Source organism: Citrus clementina, unplaced genomic scaffold, assembly GCF_000493195.1.
Source record: "Citrus clementina cultivar Clemenules unplaced genomic scaffold, Citrus_clementina_v1.0 scaffold_8, whole genome shotgun sequence".
Lineage (NCBI taxonomy): Eukaryota > Viridiplantae > Streptophyta > Magnoliopsida > Sapindales > Rutaceae > Citrus > Citrus x clementina.
In genome coordinates this window covers 5,684,215-5,699,980 of record NW_006262022.1, presented here as the reverse complement: position 1 = coordinate 5,699,980, position 15,766 = coordinate 5,684,215, and the positions used below count along the sequence as shown (strand labels likewise).

Genomic DNA, 15,766 nt, shown 5'->3' with positions numbered 1-15,766 from the left:
ATTTTCCCTTGCCAATCATTCTATATTGGAAGCATAAAACATTAAAAAAAAATGAAATGACAATTCAAAATGTTATACAATTTAAGTTAATTACAAAACTTTAACAAGACAAGAAAAAAATTAAGAACATTAATCGTGAAAAAAATTAATAATGATTAAAAAATATATATTTTAATGTATGAAGCGACAAACGAAACCTTAGGCCTAAAGGATATGTTTTTTGATGAAATTTTAAAAAATAAATTTTATATTTTCTTTTTAGGTTTCTGAACAATAAATAAAGTTATTTTGAAAAAAAAGTATCAAGAATAATAATATAAAATATGAAAATTTAAATAATATACAAAAATTATTAGAATTAAAAATTGTGAAAATGGGTAAATATGTTTTCATTTAGGCAGTAGTTTTCCTGCCTAGATGAAGCAAAATTCTTTTAGTGTTATATCAAAATAAAAAAAATTAATTGAATACTATTTAGAGTAATATATTATATAATATTTTTAAATTTACAATTTATATGTACATTATAAACTATAATTTAATGGTATTTGATAATCTGTATACATGCACTTTATGGTAAAGTCCAACGATCCACCGAATATTAACTCAAAAACCTACTCCCATAAATATACAAAGAGATACATACTTTATTTTAAATAACAATGTAATATTATAGTTACATTATTAATTATTTAGCTTTTATAATATAATGTCGACAATAATTTACAATGATAATTAGCAACATTTCTCAATAAATTATTAAAAAGTTTATTACGATAAAATGTTGTTATATTTAGAACATACGCTCATTTTGATTAAAAGAAAAGTGATATTGATAAAATTATCATATATGTGTTCAATTTACCAATAATAATAGTAAGGCTAACAAAGATACTTATTAACAACATTAGTAATGGATATTAAGAGTTATAGTATCATTAATCATAATACTAGTAATAAAACAATATCATTAAATATTAACATTACATGTAATCATGTATAAGCTCCTATAACAATTCATAGAATTTTTTGTGACTTCAAATTAGTGAGTAAATGAGACCATAAAAAGTAATTTAATGAATTTCTTAGAAATTTGTGTGAAATATTTTTAATAAGATTTTTCATCTTATAGTTACCCATATCCAGAACTAAATTGTACTATTTATATTAGTCACTAGTACAAATAATATTGAAAACAAAAATATTTTGAGTAATGACAATACTTGGTACTATCAATAATATAGAGTTGACCAAATAGGCAAAAATTTGCAAAAGAAAAAAAATTAAAGAGGTCTCACTAATTTTTATATTGCAAAACATTTGTAGATTTATAATGTCATAATAAACAATGATATAAGTTGTTTATGATCAATTTCATTATTAAAAATGATTGCATTGATTTATAATTAATATAGTTTACACTAATATAAATATTATTCACGTTATTTACAACATTACATGTTTTAAAATATATTATTATGTTAGGGGGTCTTTGATAGTCGTCTAAATTAAATGAAGTCTTTAATATTTAGTTAAAAGATGAGGGAGCAAAGTGATAATTACCAGGATATTTGCCGATTCCAGTGTCCCACCATCTGTTTCGGTGACCTATTTTATGCCTAAAATTACGAAGCCGTTGGATTGCTTATAAAGTAATCTAACGGCCAATAAATTTAGAATAAAAAATTAAACTTCCGCTGTATCTTATGCAGCGCTTTATTACAGGCGGACCCTCATTTATGTTGTGAAAATGAGGGGATCTGAAACAGTCAAATTATTTTCCTCCACTTTCACGCGAGAAAAGTCAAATTTGCCAATTTGATTGCCTCAGCCTTAAAGCCTCAAAAAAAAAAAAAATTGTCACTATCAAGAAGTCCGTATAAGCAAAATGGAACATGTGTTGTTAATGAGTTATTAGAATCTTCTTTCGAGGAAATATATATTTTTTACATTATTATATTTATGGAATCAAATGGTATTTTTATTATTTAACATAAGGATACAAGCATAATCAACCCATGTTGGGTAAGTCAAAATATATGGCTATATTTTGCTTTAAAAATAAAAACTATGGCTACATTTTTTTTTTAATTTATAAAGCAAACCAAAACATTTTAGAGTAAAAAATAACCCATTTCAGATCATCAATCAGATTCACATATGTTCAAAATAAAAAAAGGAATTTTACAAATTAAACTTGAGAAAAAAAATATATAAAAAGAGCCTATCTTTGGAATAAAAATATAAAAAGAAGAGTACGAGACGGTGGATGAAAAATAAAAAAAGAGAAAAGGAGGGGTCAAAGAAGAGCATTTCCTTTGGAATTTTTATAAAAATCCATAAAATAATATCCATCAACCCATCGCCGACGGTTGACCAAAAGTTATTGTACACAAAAGAAAAAAGACAAAAAGAAAAATAACAAAACAAATCACATTTTTAATTAATTGTTTTTTTAGAAGCAGAGCGTGATAGAAACGACCAAATCATTGTACAGTACAAAACACAGCGTAATTTCACTCATTACTGTCGGCGGATTCCCTCGTTTAACATACACCCGCTCCCATCATCCGCCACGTGGTATTTCTTAACAATCCACTGATCACAGGGCCCCAGGTTTCCCCCCTCTCTATATAAAGTCCATCATTTTCTCTTTCTACGGTCTCTTTGTTTCATTCTCTCTCTTTTCTTCGCCGTCGTTTTATTCGGCGGATTTTTAATTAACTAATTTATTTTATTTATTTTAGCAGCAAAATTATATAATTGTTTCGAATATTTATTTACATTATTTACTAATTATTTTCTGTTGAGATCTGACACAATTATGACCGTCGGATCATTTTCGTGACGCCTGTCGAAGCTGAAATAGCAGCAGATATATCGGTATGTAAGGTTTTACTTTTATTTTATTTATTTTTATATTTTCATATTTGTGTTATCTGAATTTTATTCTAATTTGGCTTTCTCTGCTTCTATTTTGACTAAAGAACAAGGGTTTTGATAAAGTGTGTGCTGGTGCATTGATTGATTGATCGATCGATCGATCGATTGTTTGACCGATCCATTCATTGCTGAAAGCGCAGAGTGTCAGTCCCGCGTTTCCCTCTCACGCGCCACCGAGAGATGTCGGGTCCTCTCGATCGCTTCGCTAGGCCTTGTGAGTATCATCTCCTCACTCCCCGTCGCTTCTATTTCTGTAAAAATTTTCTTTTATTTAATTTGATTTATTTTTTTCTTTTTGCGTTGTTAGGGTTTTACTGTGCACTCTTCCTTTGTTTGATAATTTTAATTAATTATTTCTTTTTGTGGCTTTAGTGAGAAGAACTAACTTGATTGAATCAAGACAGTAGGATGAGCTTAAGATGACATGAATGAAATATTTCATTTCTGTTTTGTTTAGTTTTAGTTGGTTCTTGAGAGATTATGAGGCTAAACTTAAATAAATAAATATCAATTTTTTTTGGCAAAATAATTTGTCATGTGTTCACGTATGTAGGAGTTAGATTTGAAATTATTCTGATCTGCTGTGAACTTGTGCCCTGGGATTGATAGAAACTTGGTTAATATTTCAAATCTTGTTTATATTTTGAAGTTTTATTTCAGTGATTAGCTTCTTCTTTTTTTTTTTGGGGGGGGGGGGGGGTGGTGGATGAGACAGTGATTAGCTTTCTACCCAAAACAAAATTTAATTTAAGCGACAAATAGAATGATGAAAGATTTCATTGGTGTTTTTATTGATTTTTTTTCCCTTTAGAAAGGTTACACAATACATGTACATTTAGTGTCTGGAATTTTGGGTTTCTTTTCTGTTGTTCATGGATTAGTTTGTATTCCATGCTGCAGAAAATTTTTATCCATAATAATGGGTTGGCAGTCGGCACTTAAATCTTGTGGATAAGTCAATTATATTTCTTTCTTTGCCTTCACAAATGTGGAATTACACCTGTTTCTGGTTGCAAATATATTGATTGTTGACTGTGCCGCAGGTTTTGAGGGATTCTCAGGAAGTGATGAGAGGAGAGAAAGGAAATCTGATTTTGAGAACTCTGAGGATGAAAGGCGGACAAGGATTGGGTCTCTGAAGAAGAAAGCCTTAAATGCATCCACTAAGTTCAAGCATTCTCTGAAGAAAAAGAGCAGTAGAAGGAAAAGTGATGGCCGGGTCAGCTCTGTTTCAATTGAGGATGTCCGTGATGTTGAGGAGCTTCAGGCTGTTGATGCATTTAGACAATCATTAATTATGGATGAATTGCTGCCTGAGCGACATGATGATTATCACATGATGTTAAGGTGCTAAGATCCTCGTTTTTGTTGCATAATACTTTTATGTATGCAACTATATTTTACTTTCATTTTCAATCTCTTATGCCATTCTTTCTTAGTTATTGTATGTTAACCAAGATACTTTGAAGTATTGATTAAAAACTTCATTGTTCCTTACAAGTACATTGTAATAACTATTGTGTTTTGTATGATGTATTCTCTATTTCTTTCATAAGGATCCAAGTATGGATTAAAAATTTTCTGTTCTGTGTTTCTTAGCATTTATTTATGTAATTAATTTTTTGTTTTCTGCTTAAGTGCCGCTTTCCTGATTGACATTTTATTTGACTTTCTTGGCTTCATTTTCACTGGCATTTTTAGTTTGTGTTGTGTGATTGTATGTTGCTAATGCAAGCTTTCATTTTTTTTTTTAACCCACGTTTCAATGTTGCGACATCTCTCAGGTTCTTAAAAGCTAGGAAGTTTGATATTGACAAAGCAAAGCACATGTGGGCCGAGATGCTTCAATGGAGGAAGGAATTCGGTGTTGACACTATTATGGAGGTAACCACAGTTGACAAGTGGCCTAAAATTGGATTTTAGAAATACCCTTATTCATTGTGTTTTCCTTGTGTTATCAGGATTTCGAGTTCAAAGAAATAAATGAAGTTTTGAGTTATTACCCCCATGGTTACCATGGTGTGGACAAGGAGGGAAGACCTGTTTACATTGAAAGATTGGGAAAAGTTGATTCTAACAAACTTATGCAAGTTACCACTATGGATCGATATATAAGGTATCATGTTCAAGGATTTGAAAAAGCCTTTGCAGTAAAGTTTCCAGCTTGTACAATTGCTGCAAAGAGGCACATTGATTCGAGCACTTCAATTTTAGATGTTCAAGGCGTGGTATGTTGTTGGTGATCTCCTAATGCTTTTGTTATGTTGTGTATTTAGTTGCAATTAAAATGTTTAATCCTTAATTTGTTTCTGATTTCTCAATGCTTCAGGGCCTTAAGAATTTTTCCAAGAATGCTCGTGAGCTCATTTTGCGGCTGCAGAAGATTGATGGTGATAATTATCCTGAGGTATGGAATCTTATTTCGCTACAAGTTGTCAGTACTTGCAAATTTTTGGCTATTATATGGGGACTGAAATTAGTTATTATATCTATCCTGAATCTTGCACTCCCTTAAATGATGCAGACTCTTCATCAAATGTTTATCATTAATGCTGGTCCTGGATTTAGGCTGCTGTGGAACACTGTGAAAAGTTTTCTAGACCCTAAAACAACTTCCAAGATTCATGTATGTTATGATTCTTTAATAAAGATTTTTCTATTTTGTCAGGGTTCAGTGATGGTATATCATGTAATATATTTATTTAGACATATTCGTTGTTGGTTGCATCTAATGTAGGTTCTTGGAAACAAGTACCAGAGCAAATTGCTTGAGATAATTGATGCCAGGTAAAAGATCTGTTATAGATGTGTCTTATGTGTCTCTCTAATATAGATTATTTCTTTTTATTTTGTTTTGCTTAATTCATTTTTATTACATGGTTAACTGGTTTTATATCTTACTGAACCTTTTTTCTGCATTTACAGAGAGTTGCCAGAGTTTCTTGGAGGTACCTGTAATTGTGCAGATCAGGGAGGTTGTCTTCGGTCTGATAAGGGGCCATGGCAAAACCCAGAGATATTGAAGGTTATTATTTCTCAGCTTGATGTCTACTACATGTTTTATGCTTTTATCATGATTGGTATTCCTTTTTAATTTCAAATATTGGCTGCAATGCTGCATATAAACTTGTTACAGATGGTGCTTAATGGAGGAGCACCGCGAGCCAGGCAGATTGTGAAAGTTCTAAACAGCGATGGGAAAGTCATTGCTTATGCTAAGCCGCCAATGGTACAGCCATTTTAATTATTATCTGTTCATGAGGGCATAGCAATATTTAACTGTTTGTATTTTTAGTTAAATTCTCACTTCTCTTTTTCTACTATTCTGAAGCAGTTAAAAGGTAGTGATACATCTACTGCTGAGTCTGGATCAGAAGCAGAAGATATTGCTTCCCCAAAGGCAATGAAGAGTTATTCACATCTTCGATTGACTCCTGTCCGTGAAGAAGTGCGTATTTGGACTCTATTGTGTGATTACAGTTACGATTTTAGTATCCATTTTTCCAAAGTTAAGATGTTTCTTGCATTAGCATCTAGCTCTTGATTTAGTTATTTTCTTTTCGACAAGAATCAAAGATTGTTTTATTACAGAAATAAGTTTTCTTAGAAAATATTTATGAAGAGGTGGAAATGTCCTGATATGTTTTAGTTTGTCTTTTTTCCATTATGTGATTCAAACTTGAACAGGTACATTATATTAGTATATCTTCTATCCAGTGATATAAAATAAAAAAGAAGATAAATTAAGGATGGTACAAGGAATTTATTTTGTTTCATAAAATTTATCAAATTGTGTTTGCAAACAGTGGATGTTAAATTTTTTTTTTATTCTTTTTGGGAATTTCCAGGCAAAGGTTGTTGGGAAAACAAGCTATGCTGGAAGCTTCTCTGGGTATGATGAATATGTTCCCATGGTTGATAAAGCTGTTGACTCTAGTTGGAAGAAGCAACCATCTCTCAGAAGTCCTGCTGCCAAAGGTTTACAAGTCTGCTATTGTATTTATTGTTTAGTTAACAATCTGTTTGATCTCTCTCTTGGTTTTGTATGCTTGTAAAACAATGTGGATGCTCTGTATAAAAATAGAATATCCTTCATGCCTGTGTATTACAAATCTCCACCCGAGTCTAGCATGAGTTCTGTGGGTACTCTTGGTCCAGCTATGTCACATTGGACTCTTTTTAAGTATTGGTTCAAATGAATCCCAAGGGGTTGGATTGAGTTGTTACATTACCTTTTACTCAACCAAGAGATTAGGAGTTCAGAACCCCTTTATGACACCTACTTGGGATATTTAAATCCTACCAGTTTTGTTATTATCAAGTTTGTAGGGTGTGGTTGATGCAGAACAAGGTATTATCCTTATTTAAAATCGTTTTGACATTTGTTTTAACATTTGCTTAGAGTTTTGTTATTATAGAGGAAGATTATTACTTTCCTTTCCCATCTAAGGTAAGTTTTTTTCCCCTTTTTTAGTGGGAGTCTTTATTTTTCTTTTATGATTTGTTTTCTTTTCATTTTACTTTTGAGTTCACCCCTTCTCTAAATTTTTTTTTTTGAAAGGTTCTTCTCTAAATTTTTAGTTTCTCTATTAAATTCTTTTATAGTCTCCCCACTTTTTTCTAAGTGATTACATCATCCTCAAAATGGTAAAAATCATACTACCATAGAAACAAAACTAATCCTAGTATACAAGGAAAATAAAAATCTCCTCCTAAATAGGAAAGAAAAATAATTTCCTTGCATATAACTCTAATCAAGTGGTCAGTGGTCCCTGGTAGAGAACTCAAAGGAACCCAACGGATTTCTGGTATAAAAAAGGGGGAGTCGCTCAAATGATGACTGTTGGTGTCAAAATATTAAAATTCAAGGAACCCAAACTTGGGATATTATAACCAAACAGGTTTCTGACTTTATAGGTTTCCTGGTCTGGTTCTGGCAATAGTTCCCAGAATATAACTAAATGGGCATACTGAGGGATTCCTTGGTTGAGAAGAAAGAAAATGAAGAAAAGTGAGCTCTATATGAAGGTTTCAGTATTTGATAGGGAGACTTATGAAGTTATGCTATTGTTCTGATGTTTATAGTCATTCGTATTGATGCTACTAAAGTCAGGAAACTTGCAGAAATTTGCAATTTATGCCCTTTGTTGTCGCTTAATTTGGTTATTGGTTCAAATATTCTGAAAGAAAAAGTTAATTTTCTTTTAATGCAGGAAGTCTTCCCCAGCTTCCCACTTCAAAGACTCCAGAAGGGATTCGTGCTCGGATTTGGGCAGCAGTTATGGCCTTCTTCATGATGTTTGTAACTTTATTCCGCTCAGTTGCATACCGTGTTACCCACAGGATTCCTGAGACATCAACTGGTCATGATCTAAATATTTCTGAAGTTGCTGTTGATGCGAATGAAAAGGAGGAATTTCGGCCCCCATCTCCAAGCCCATCTTTGACTGAGGTAGACCTCCTTTCCTCTGTAACGAAAAGATTAAGTGAGCTTGAGGAGAAAGTTGATACGCTTCAAGCAAAGCCTTCTGAGATGCCTTATGAGAAAGAGGAACTGCTGCATGCAGCCGTTTGTAGAGTAGACGCCCTTGAAGCAGAGCTGATTGCCACTAAGAAGGTATGATTGCTGAACTTTAGATCCCTGAAATTATTGCTTAAACATTGACCATAATAACATTGGAACAGTTTTTCTTTGGTTCTTGTGGCAGTAGTGGTATGTTCAGTATTCATAGATTTGGGTGTACATGTATATTTTGAGCATGCATCACTGTTCATCCTTTAAACAACAGTATTTTGGGGACAATTATGACGATTTTGTGTTGTCTTGTGCAGGCTCTTCATGAAGCTTTAATGAGGCAAGAGGACCTCCTTGCCTACATAGACAGACAAGAAGAAGCCAAATTCCGGGTAGGTTGATTGATACACCATTCTCTTATTTTTGCACACAATATAAGATTTTTTTTTTTTTTCCAATTCATAATTTGTTGCTGATATTTGATTATATTGTATCAGAAAAAGAAGCTTTGCTGGTAAGATGTTTTGCTCCACAGTCTGGGGTTGGCTGTTTTCTTTCAATCACGCTGTACCTATCCAAGTGTTTTTAACACAAGATCGGTCCTTGTTTATGTTTATCTTTCCAAGACTGTATGCCTTTGAACAGAGTAATTTAGCCTTTGAAAACCATTTGTTCCTGAGTAATTATGGTTTTGTAAGTTGTTTCTATTTTAAGATTTGAAGCCATTGAGCTTCTAGTGTCCGAGCGCTTGTGTTTTATTTCACATTTTGCGGCTCCCCTAAACTTTTTGGAATACGAAGTTTCTAGTTTCTCTTGTGAAGAAAAAACTCCGGCTCTACTCTCTAGGTACTTAATTAACCGAAATTTGAATTTAACTTGAAAGTTGAGTTGAAATTAACACAAAACATAGAACCCGCAAATTGAGTCGATTGAAATTTTTCCTTTTGAATAAAAAGACATAATAAACCTGTTATTTTGTTTCGTTGAGACTGAGTACAGACATTTGCGGTATGATTCGAAGAGCATTTAAACTTAAAAATTTATAAATTTAATCCCAGGGAAGAGTCCCATGGGATTCAACAATTAATGCTAAGTGGATAATTCACTCAATGTACGTCAAGAACGTTCATTCTATTCTCTCATTTGTTGGCAGATATTTTAGTAACTGCATGAACTCTGGAGCTGGAAGGAGCAAAGGAGACCTTATAATTATAGAAAGATAATGTACACAATTCTGAAGAAAATGCAAACCGTAGACCACACAAAGGGCTTTGGAATTGAATATTAAACAAAACAAACGCCGGTCAGATACTCAGATAGCAAGTGTTGGGCTACCAGGAAAACTGCATTTAAATCACCATCGCCACCCGTATTAACACCACAATTCTCAGAAGCATGCACAGAACCAAGAAGATTTCACCTACCAGGAAAACTGCATTTAAAACCCGAAAAGGAACTGAAATGTGAAAAAAACATTCACCAGATCCAACCAAACTAATTTGCATAACACAATGCTGAGATATGTTAAACTTACAAGCTTCTTCTTCTTCTTTTTCTTCTCAATGTAAGCTACGAGCTCTTCTTGCCTAGCAAGTGAATTCTCAAGTGCCTGCACGACAGAAACATCGGACACAATTATGCAACAGTAAACTCAAAACAGAAGAGGTCAATTTCGAAAATGAAAAACCAAGTATATATTAATTATGTACCTTCTTGGTGGCTGATAGTTCTTGCTCCAGGGTGCTTACTCGGTTTACTGCAGTATTCAACATTTCCTCCTTCTCTGGTGGCATTGTTGATGGTTTCACGGTGAGCATCTTTACCTTGTCTTCTAGTTCTGCCATGCGCTTTGCCATTGCCATGTAGTCAGCACCGGAGATGGAGGGTGCTGTCAACTTGTGGTGGCCTTTCATCATTGAGTCAGTATAGTAAACTTGACTGCCATAGAGGGCGGCTTCAGTGATTCTTCGTGGCATGTTGGTCGTCATGCGAACCATGGTGACAATTCCCATAACAAAGGCCAAGACCCCACCAAATATATGGTTGCTTATTCCTTCAGGACTTTTGCATGGATGTTGTGCTGTGAAACAATCTGTGGCCAAACCAATAATGTTGCAACTATTGGATTTGGTGAAAGAACAAACAAGGTTCAAACATCAAGTGAACATATCACGTACCTTTGGAATTGGCAAATTTTTTATTTGGCATAGATTTGAGCCAAGATTCATCAACAGTCTTGTCAACAACTGGAATGGACTTTCCAAACTCGTAAGCATTGTTGAGCTTTTTACTAGCAAAAGACTGCAATTTGAAGACAACCGGAATCATACATTGAAGCTGATAAAGTGTGAGAAAAAGGCAAAAGCAGAATTGTGATATACGATCAATGGACACGAGATGGAAGTTTGGGAAACTTACTCGAACAGGAGCGAAAGTGGGATGCATATGATCCCTTGCTACTGTTGCTTCTGCGTTGAAGGGATCATATCTCTTCAAGTAATGGCAATACACATTACAAAAGGAAAGATCAGCTATCATCGTTAAGACAATGAAAAGGGTAGTTTCAAAGACGGCGAGCAACACTTTAAATAGTAATGGGGCTCAATGCCAACGGATGAGTACCTTTGAGAGTGAATTCTCATCTTCGGAGATGGTCTTCTCCTCAATGCCTGACAGAGTCCTCCTTGAGCATTTCGCATAACCATTTTGAACCATCTGCCACAATTAAATAGCAAATTTCGAAGTTATATTAATCAATGCCCAATAAACAAGAAAATGCATTCTAAGAGATATTATTGATTATGTTTAATCACCTTCATTATTTCTGGATCATTCCATGGGCCCTTATCAGAACGCATACACCCGCCTTTATCAGCACAAGTACAGGTACCGCCTAGAAACTCTGGCAACTCACTGGCAAACATATAGATAGAAGTTAAAATTGCATGCCGCCATTTCAATGTTCACGTGAAAAATCTCGAGAATTAAACTATTATTCAGGAAGCTTTGAGTGCTTCATTCACTTACTTGGCATCAATTATCTCAAGCAACTTTGATTGGTACTTGTTGCCCAGAACCTAGTAAGCAAAAGATCAACTTACTTAGTGAATCATAATATCAAATCAGAGCTAGTTTAAGGTAAACAGAACCAAGTTCATACATGGATTTTGGCAGTGGTCTTGGGATCAAGGAATGATTTAACTGTGTTCCATAAGAGCCTGAATCCAGAACCAGCATTAACAATGAACATGCGGTTCAAGGTCTGCGATAAATGAAAAATTCAATCAGCATCATGTTATTATTGGAAAGCAATCAGGTGGACATTAACCTGGATCTAAAGAGTACCTCAGGATAGTTGTCACCATCAATCTTTTGGATGCGCTGAACGAGGTCTCGTGCAGCTTTGTTGAAGTTCTTAAGTCCCTGATGCATCAATTCATATTGATCTTAGTGAAATCTACTTTAAAGGAACTCATTCGTCAAAAATACATATGCTCAATACGACATTATGGTTAACGATGATCACATACCACTCCTTGCACATCCAGAATAGTTGTGCTCTGATCAATGTGCTTCTTTGCTGCAATGGAACAGGCAGGAAACTTGGAAATGAAGGTTCTCTCAAACTCTTTTACATGGTATTTCAGATAACGATCCATTGTGGTGACTTGCATCAACTTGTTAGAGTCGACTTGTCCCAACCATTCAATGTAAACAGGTTGTCCATCCTTATCAACTCCATGATGCCCTTGAGGGTAGTATTTTAGTACTTCATCAATTTCCTTGAATTCAAAATCCTGAACAAAGCAACCAAATCGGAACGTTCAATACATGATAGATAATCAAGGGGACTCAAATTATGGCCAGTACAAATACCTCCATGATTGTGTCAGCACCAAATTCCTTCCTCCACTGGAGCATATCACCCCACATTTGTTTTGTTTTCTCTATGTCAAATTTCCTGGCCTTCAAAAATCTGCATCAATATTTATAATTCAGCCTTTGATACCTTTCATGTGAATGGTTCAAAATGACATTACAACTAAAGGCTTAAAACATTACCTCAACATCATATGGTGATCATCATGTTTAGCGGGTAGTAGTTCATCCAAGACTAGTGCTTGGCGAAATGCATCCACCGCCTGCATTTCCTCAGCGTTAAGGCAATCCTCGATTGAAACAGACATCACCTTGCTGTTCCTTCGACCCCTCTTGGTCAAAGAATGCCTAAACTTGGTTGAGGCATTAATTGCCTTCTTCTTCAGAGACCCAAGCCTCGTCTTCCTCTCATCCTCTGAGTTTTCATGATCAGACTTTTCAAGTCCTGAAAAGTAGATGATTGAAAAGAACTTACAAATTTGACAAGCATGTGCAGGTACTTTATACTTTTCATATAGTTTGCGAGAAGCCATCAAAGAGATTCAATCCCAAAAGGCTTTTTCTGAATTACATGCCCTATGTTTCTTGTAGTATAAGTAAGAAAAAGATTACTCCTATGGATTGTTACATTTTGACAAAAACAATCAGGATTACATCTGGAGCTCGTGTACATCTAAATGAACATGCGAATGACAGAAATATTGAAAAAGATTGAAATGCTGACCTGCTTTGTTGTGTCGGTCAAGAGGTGCAGCCATGGTGTCAGCCATAATTGAAGCTTTCAAGATAAAAATTTCCGGGATACCAAACTAATGCCTCACCAAATAGGCCAATACCTTCAAACATTATCCAAAAGTCAGAAAAATCAAGACATTCAAAGAGAAATGATCCTATCTTTACACATCAGTTTTTGATATTGAACCTTCACATAAAGCATTAGACATCATCATGACATAAAAATACACAGGAAACCAGTTCACATTTCAATAACCAACGTCTCAGTAAAAGCTAACATGAATCATCATCATCATGCATTATGATAGAAATGAAAAATAAAACCACCCAAATGAATGTGGATTAAGAATCTAAGCCTGTATGTGTGTTCAATATCAAAAAGGGCAGTCATTAAAAATCAAGAAGATCAAGAAACCAGATAGCAAAAACGAAAGAAGAGAATGTTTGATTACCTATTATTGCGAAGAATGCTAATGTTAGCTGGCAAAAAAAAGAGAGGATTATATATCAAACCAAATGATTCTTCTGAGTTGGGGTATCTAAAGAGACTGCTAAAATCTACAGCCAGGATGATTTTGACAGATTTTGAGATTGGCAAAAAAAGATTTTATTTGAAAGATATTAATAAGTTTTTTTTTTTTTTTTTTTTTTGTGTTGGACGGGGTCTAAGGAGGCGTTTTTAAAATTCTGTTGTTGAGGGAATGTAAGGGAGGGAGAATTGGCGATGTGCACGCCGCTTCTTCCATCTAAATCTTCAACTGTTTTTCAAACAAATCCAACGTCTCAATCTCTATCTTTACTTCTTCTTTTTTTTTAATTAATCTTTTTCCTTAATTTTTTCCATCTCCTAACCCACCTTTCCATCTCCGTAAGAGAAAGTCTTATATGAGACTGTTCTGGCTATATTAAGTAAAAAAAAATCATCTAAATTTGTACACGATTAATGAATGTTAGTATTTCACTAATTAATTATAGCGATTTAACTTAAAATAATTGAAGGGTATGTACAAATTCACATATGGATGTTCGTACTTAAAATTAACCATCAATATAAACCGTACATATTGTTGTAGGGGCTAAATTTCCATCGGTTTCAATTACCTATTGTTTGTTGTAGCACTCCACTAAGGTAGTGTTTACTTGCTGGAGTGGGAGTGTGGAGTGTGAATTCCTCCCACTCCAGCGTTTACTTACCTTAAAAAGGGGGAGAGTGGGAGTGGAAATTCGTGGGTCTCACTCAATTTTAGAGTGAGGAGTGGGATTCCCACTCCCATGGGAGGAGATGGGAGTGGGAATCCACTCCTCCCTCTTCTCATTTTATCCTTATAATTAAAATTAAAATAAATAAATAATATTTAATAACATAAATAAATAATATTTAATAACATAAATAAATAATATTTAATAACATAAATAAATAATATTTAATAAAATAAATAATATCATATTTATTAAAAATAATAATTATATCATATTTATTTTATTAAATTTAATAAAATAAAAATAAATATTATATTTAAATTAATAATATTAAACATTAATTTTAATAAATATTAATTATTTATTTAATTAATTAATAATAAATATTTTATTCTAAAAAAATATTAATTTTGTACTATATTATCAATAATAATATTTCATTTGTGTTGCTATTATTAATAATTTTTATTCACATAATTTAAATTAAAATTAATAAAAAATTATGATTTACATAATTAAGAATATTAGTAATTATTATTAATTTATAAATATAATAAAATATTTATTTTATTTTCCAAATATATTTTTTATTAATTTTTTAATTACAAATTATAATTCTGTACATAAGGATAAAATTGTAATTTAAAATAATTTACTCCCAATCCAAGACAAAGTAAACAAATAATTGGGATTTTGATTGACAATACATACTTTCATTTAGTCTAAGTAAACACCATACTCCCACTCTCACTCCACACTCCTAATCCAAGGATTCTCACTCCAATCCAAAAAGTAAACGCAGCATAAGTGCATTTATTTGATGGTTTTGTTGCGCTCAACTTCAAAATAGATCATGTCAACTACAATCTTCATTCAAATATTAGCCATAATTATTTTTTTTTTATTTAAAAAAAATGAGGGATTCATGTTAAATTTTGGTTGGTGTAAAGAGAGATGTTAGAGCTACCCCCATCATCAATATGACAACATCAATTTTGTTTGTTTATTTATTTATTTATTTGTTTTGACTGAAAAACTTGCCATTACTAATTTTGATTTCGTCATGATGTTTTTCTAATTTATATTTCAATGACATTTAAATTGATAATTAGAACATTAATTTGAACAATCAAAATCATGTTATTTTCCAGCAAACAAAAACTTGCCTTTTTGTTTTAACTAATTTCTTTTGAGACTGAGAAACAAATTACAATTTTCTTCCAATCTAATCTCGTAGAGCTAATGACAATTCTTATGTGTAAAAAAATTTTGATAATATCTGATATAAAATTCAGAGTATTATTTCATTAAACAAAATTTTTTTATCTGCCTAAGCCAAATTAAAAATTAAATTAAAAAGGGAACCTTTGGGAAAATTTTCAAAGAACAGTGGAGCTATTAACACCTCTAAATGAAAATCCCTTTAACACCTCCTTTAAATTTTATTATCTCAAATATCTCCAGCTTAATTTATAAAATAATAACTCATAAATT

The 15,766-nt window shown here is 32.9% G+C and overlaps 2 protein-coding genes across 5 annotated transcripts; one reads left to right on the top strand and one right to left on the bottom strand.

The window, feature by feature from the left end:
- Positions 1 to 2,681: 2,681 nt before the first annotated feature.
- Positions 2,682 to 9,285, top strand: LOC18033844 (phosphatidylinositol/phosphatidylcholine transfer protein SFH8). 2 transcript variants are annotated; one of them, XM_006423291.2, is made up of 15 exons: positions 2,682 to 2,883; positions 2,988 to 3,157; positions 3,987 to 4,290; positions 4,728 to 4,827; positions 4,905 to 5,171; positions 5,273 to 5,350; positions 5,468 to 5,569; positions 5,681 to 5,730; positions 5,869 to 5,968; positions 6,080 to 6,172; positions 6,278 to 6,391; positions 6,792 to 6,921; positions 8,157 to 8,560; positions 8,776 to 8,850; positions 8,956 to 9,285. In XM_006423291.2, exons 2-15 carry the CDS (start codon positions 3,124 to 3,126, stop codon positions 8,974 to 8,976), a joined length of 1,872 nt encoding a protein of 623 aa, XP_006423354.1. In that variant the 5' UTR covers positions 2,682 to 2,883; positions 2,988 to 3,123; the 3' UTR covers positions 8,977 to 9,285. The 2 variants fall into 2 exon arrangements, with proteins under 2 accessions (XP_006423354.1, XP_006423355.1); XM_006423292.2 differs by having other exon boundaries at positions 6,275 to 6,391.
- Positions 9,286 to 9,537: 252 nt separating this feature from the next.
- LOC18034927 (phosphatidylinositol/phosphatidylcholine transfer protein SFH3) lies at positions 9,538 to 13,684 on the bottom strand. Of its 3 annotated transcripts, none has more exons than XM_024179102.1 (15): positions 13,525 to 13,684; positions 13,062 to 13,173; positions 12,521 to 12,782; positions 12,335 to 12,434; positions 11,989 to 12,255; positions 11,804 to 11,881; positions 11,619 to 11,720; positions 11,486 to 11,535; positions 11,272 to 11,371; positions 11,081 to 11,173; positions 10,877 to 10,948; positions 10,636 to 10,759; positions 10,168 to 10,550; positions 9,993 to 10,067; positions 9,538 to 9,878 (listed from the first exon to the last, which is right to left on the bottom strand). In XM_024179102.1, exons 2-15 carry the CDS (start codon positions 13,105 to 13,107, stop codon positions 9,846 to 9,848), a joined length of 1,785 nt encoding a protein of 594 aa, XP_024034870.1. In that variant the 5' UTR covers positions 13,108 to 13,173; positions 13,525 to 13,684; the 3' UTR covers positions 9,538 to 9,845. The 3 variants fall into 3 exon arrangements, with proteins under 3 accessions (XP_024034870.1, XP_024034869.1, XP_024034871.1); XM_024179103.1 differs by having other exon boundaries at positions 9,837 to 9,890; XM_024179101.1 differs by having other exon boundaries at positions 10,636 to 10,948.
- Between the last annotated feature and the right edge of the window lie 2,082 nt (positions 13,685 to 15,766).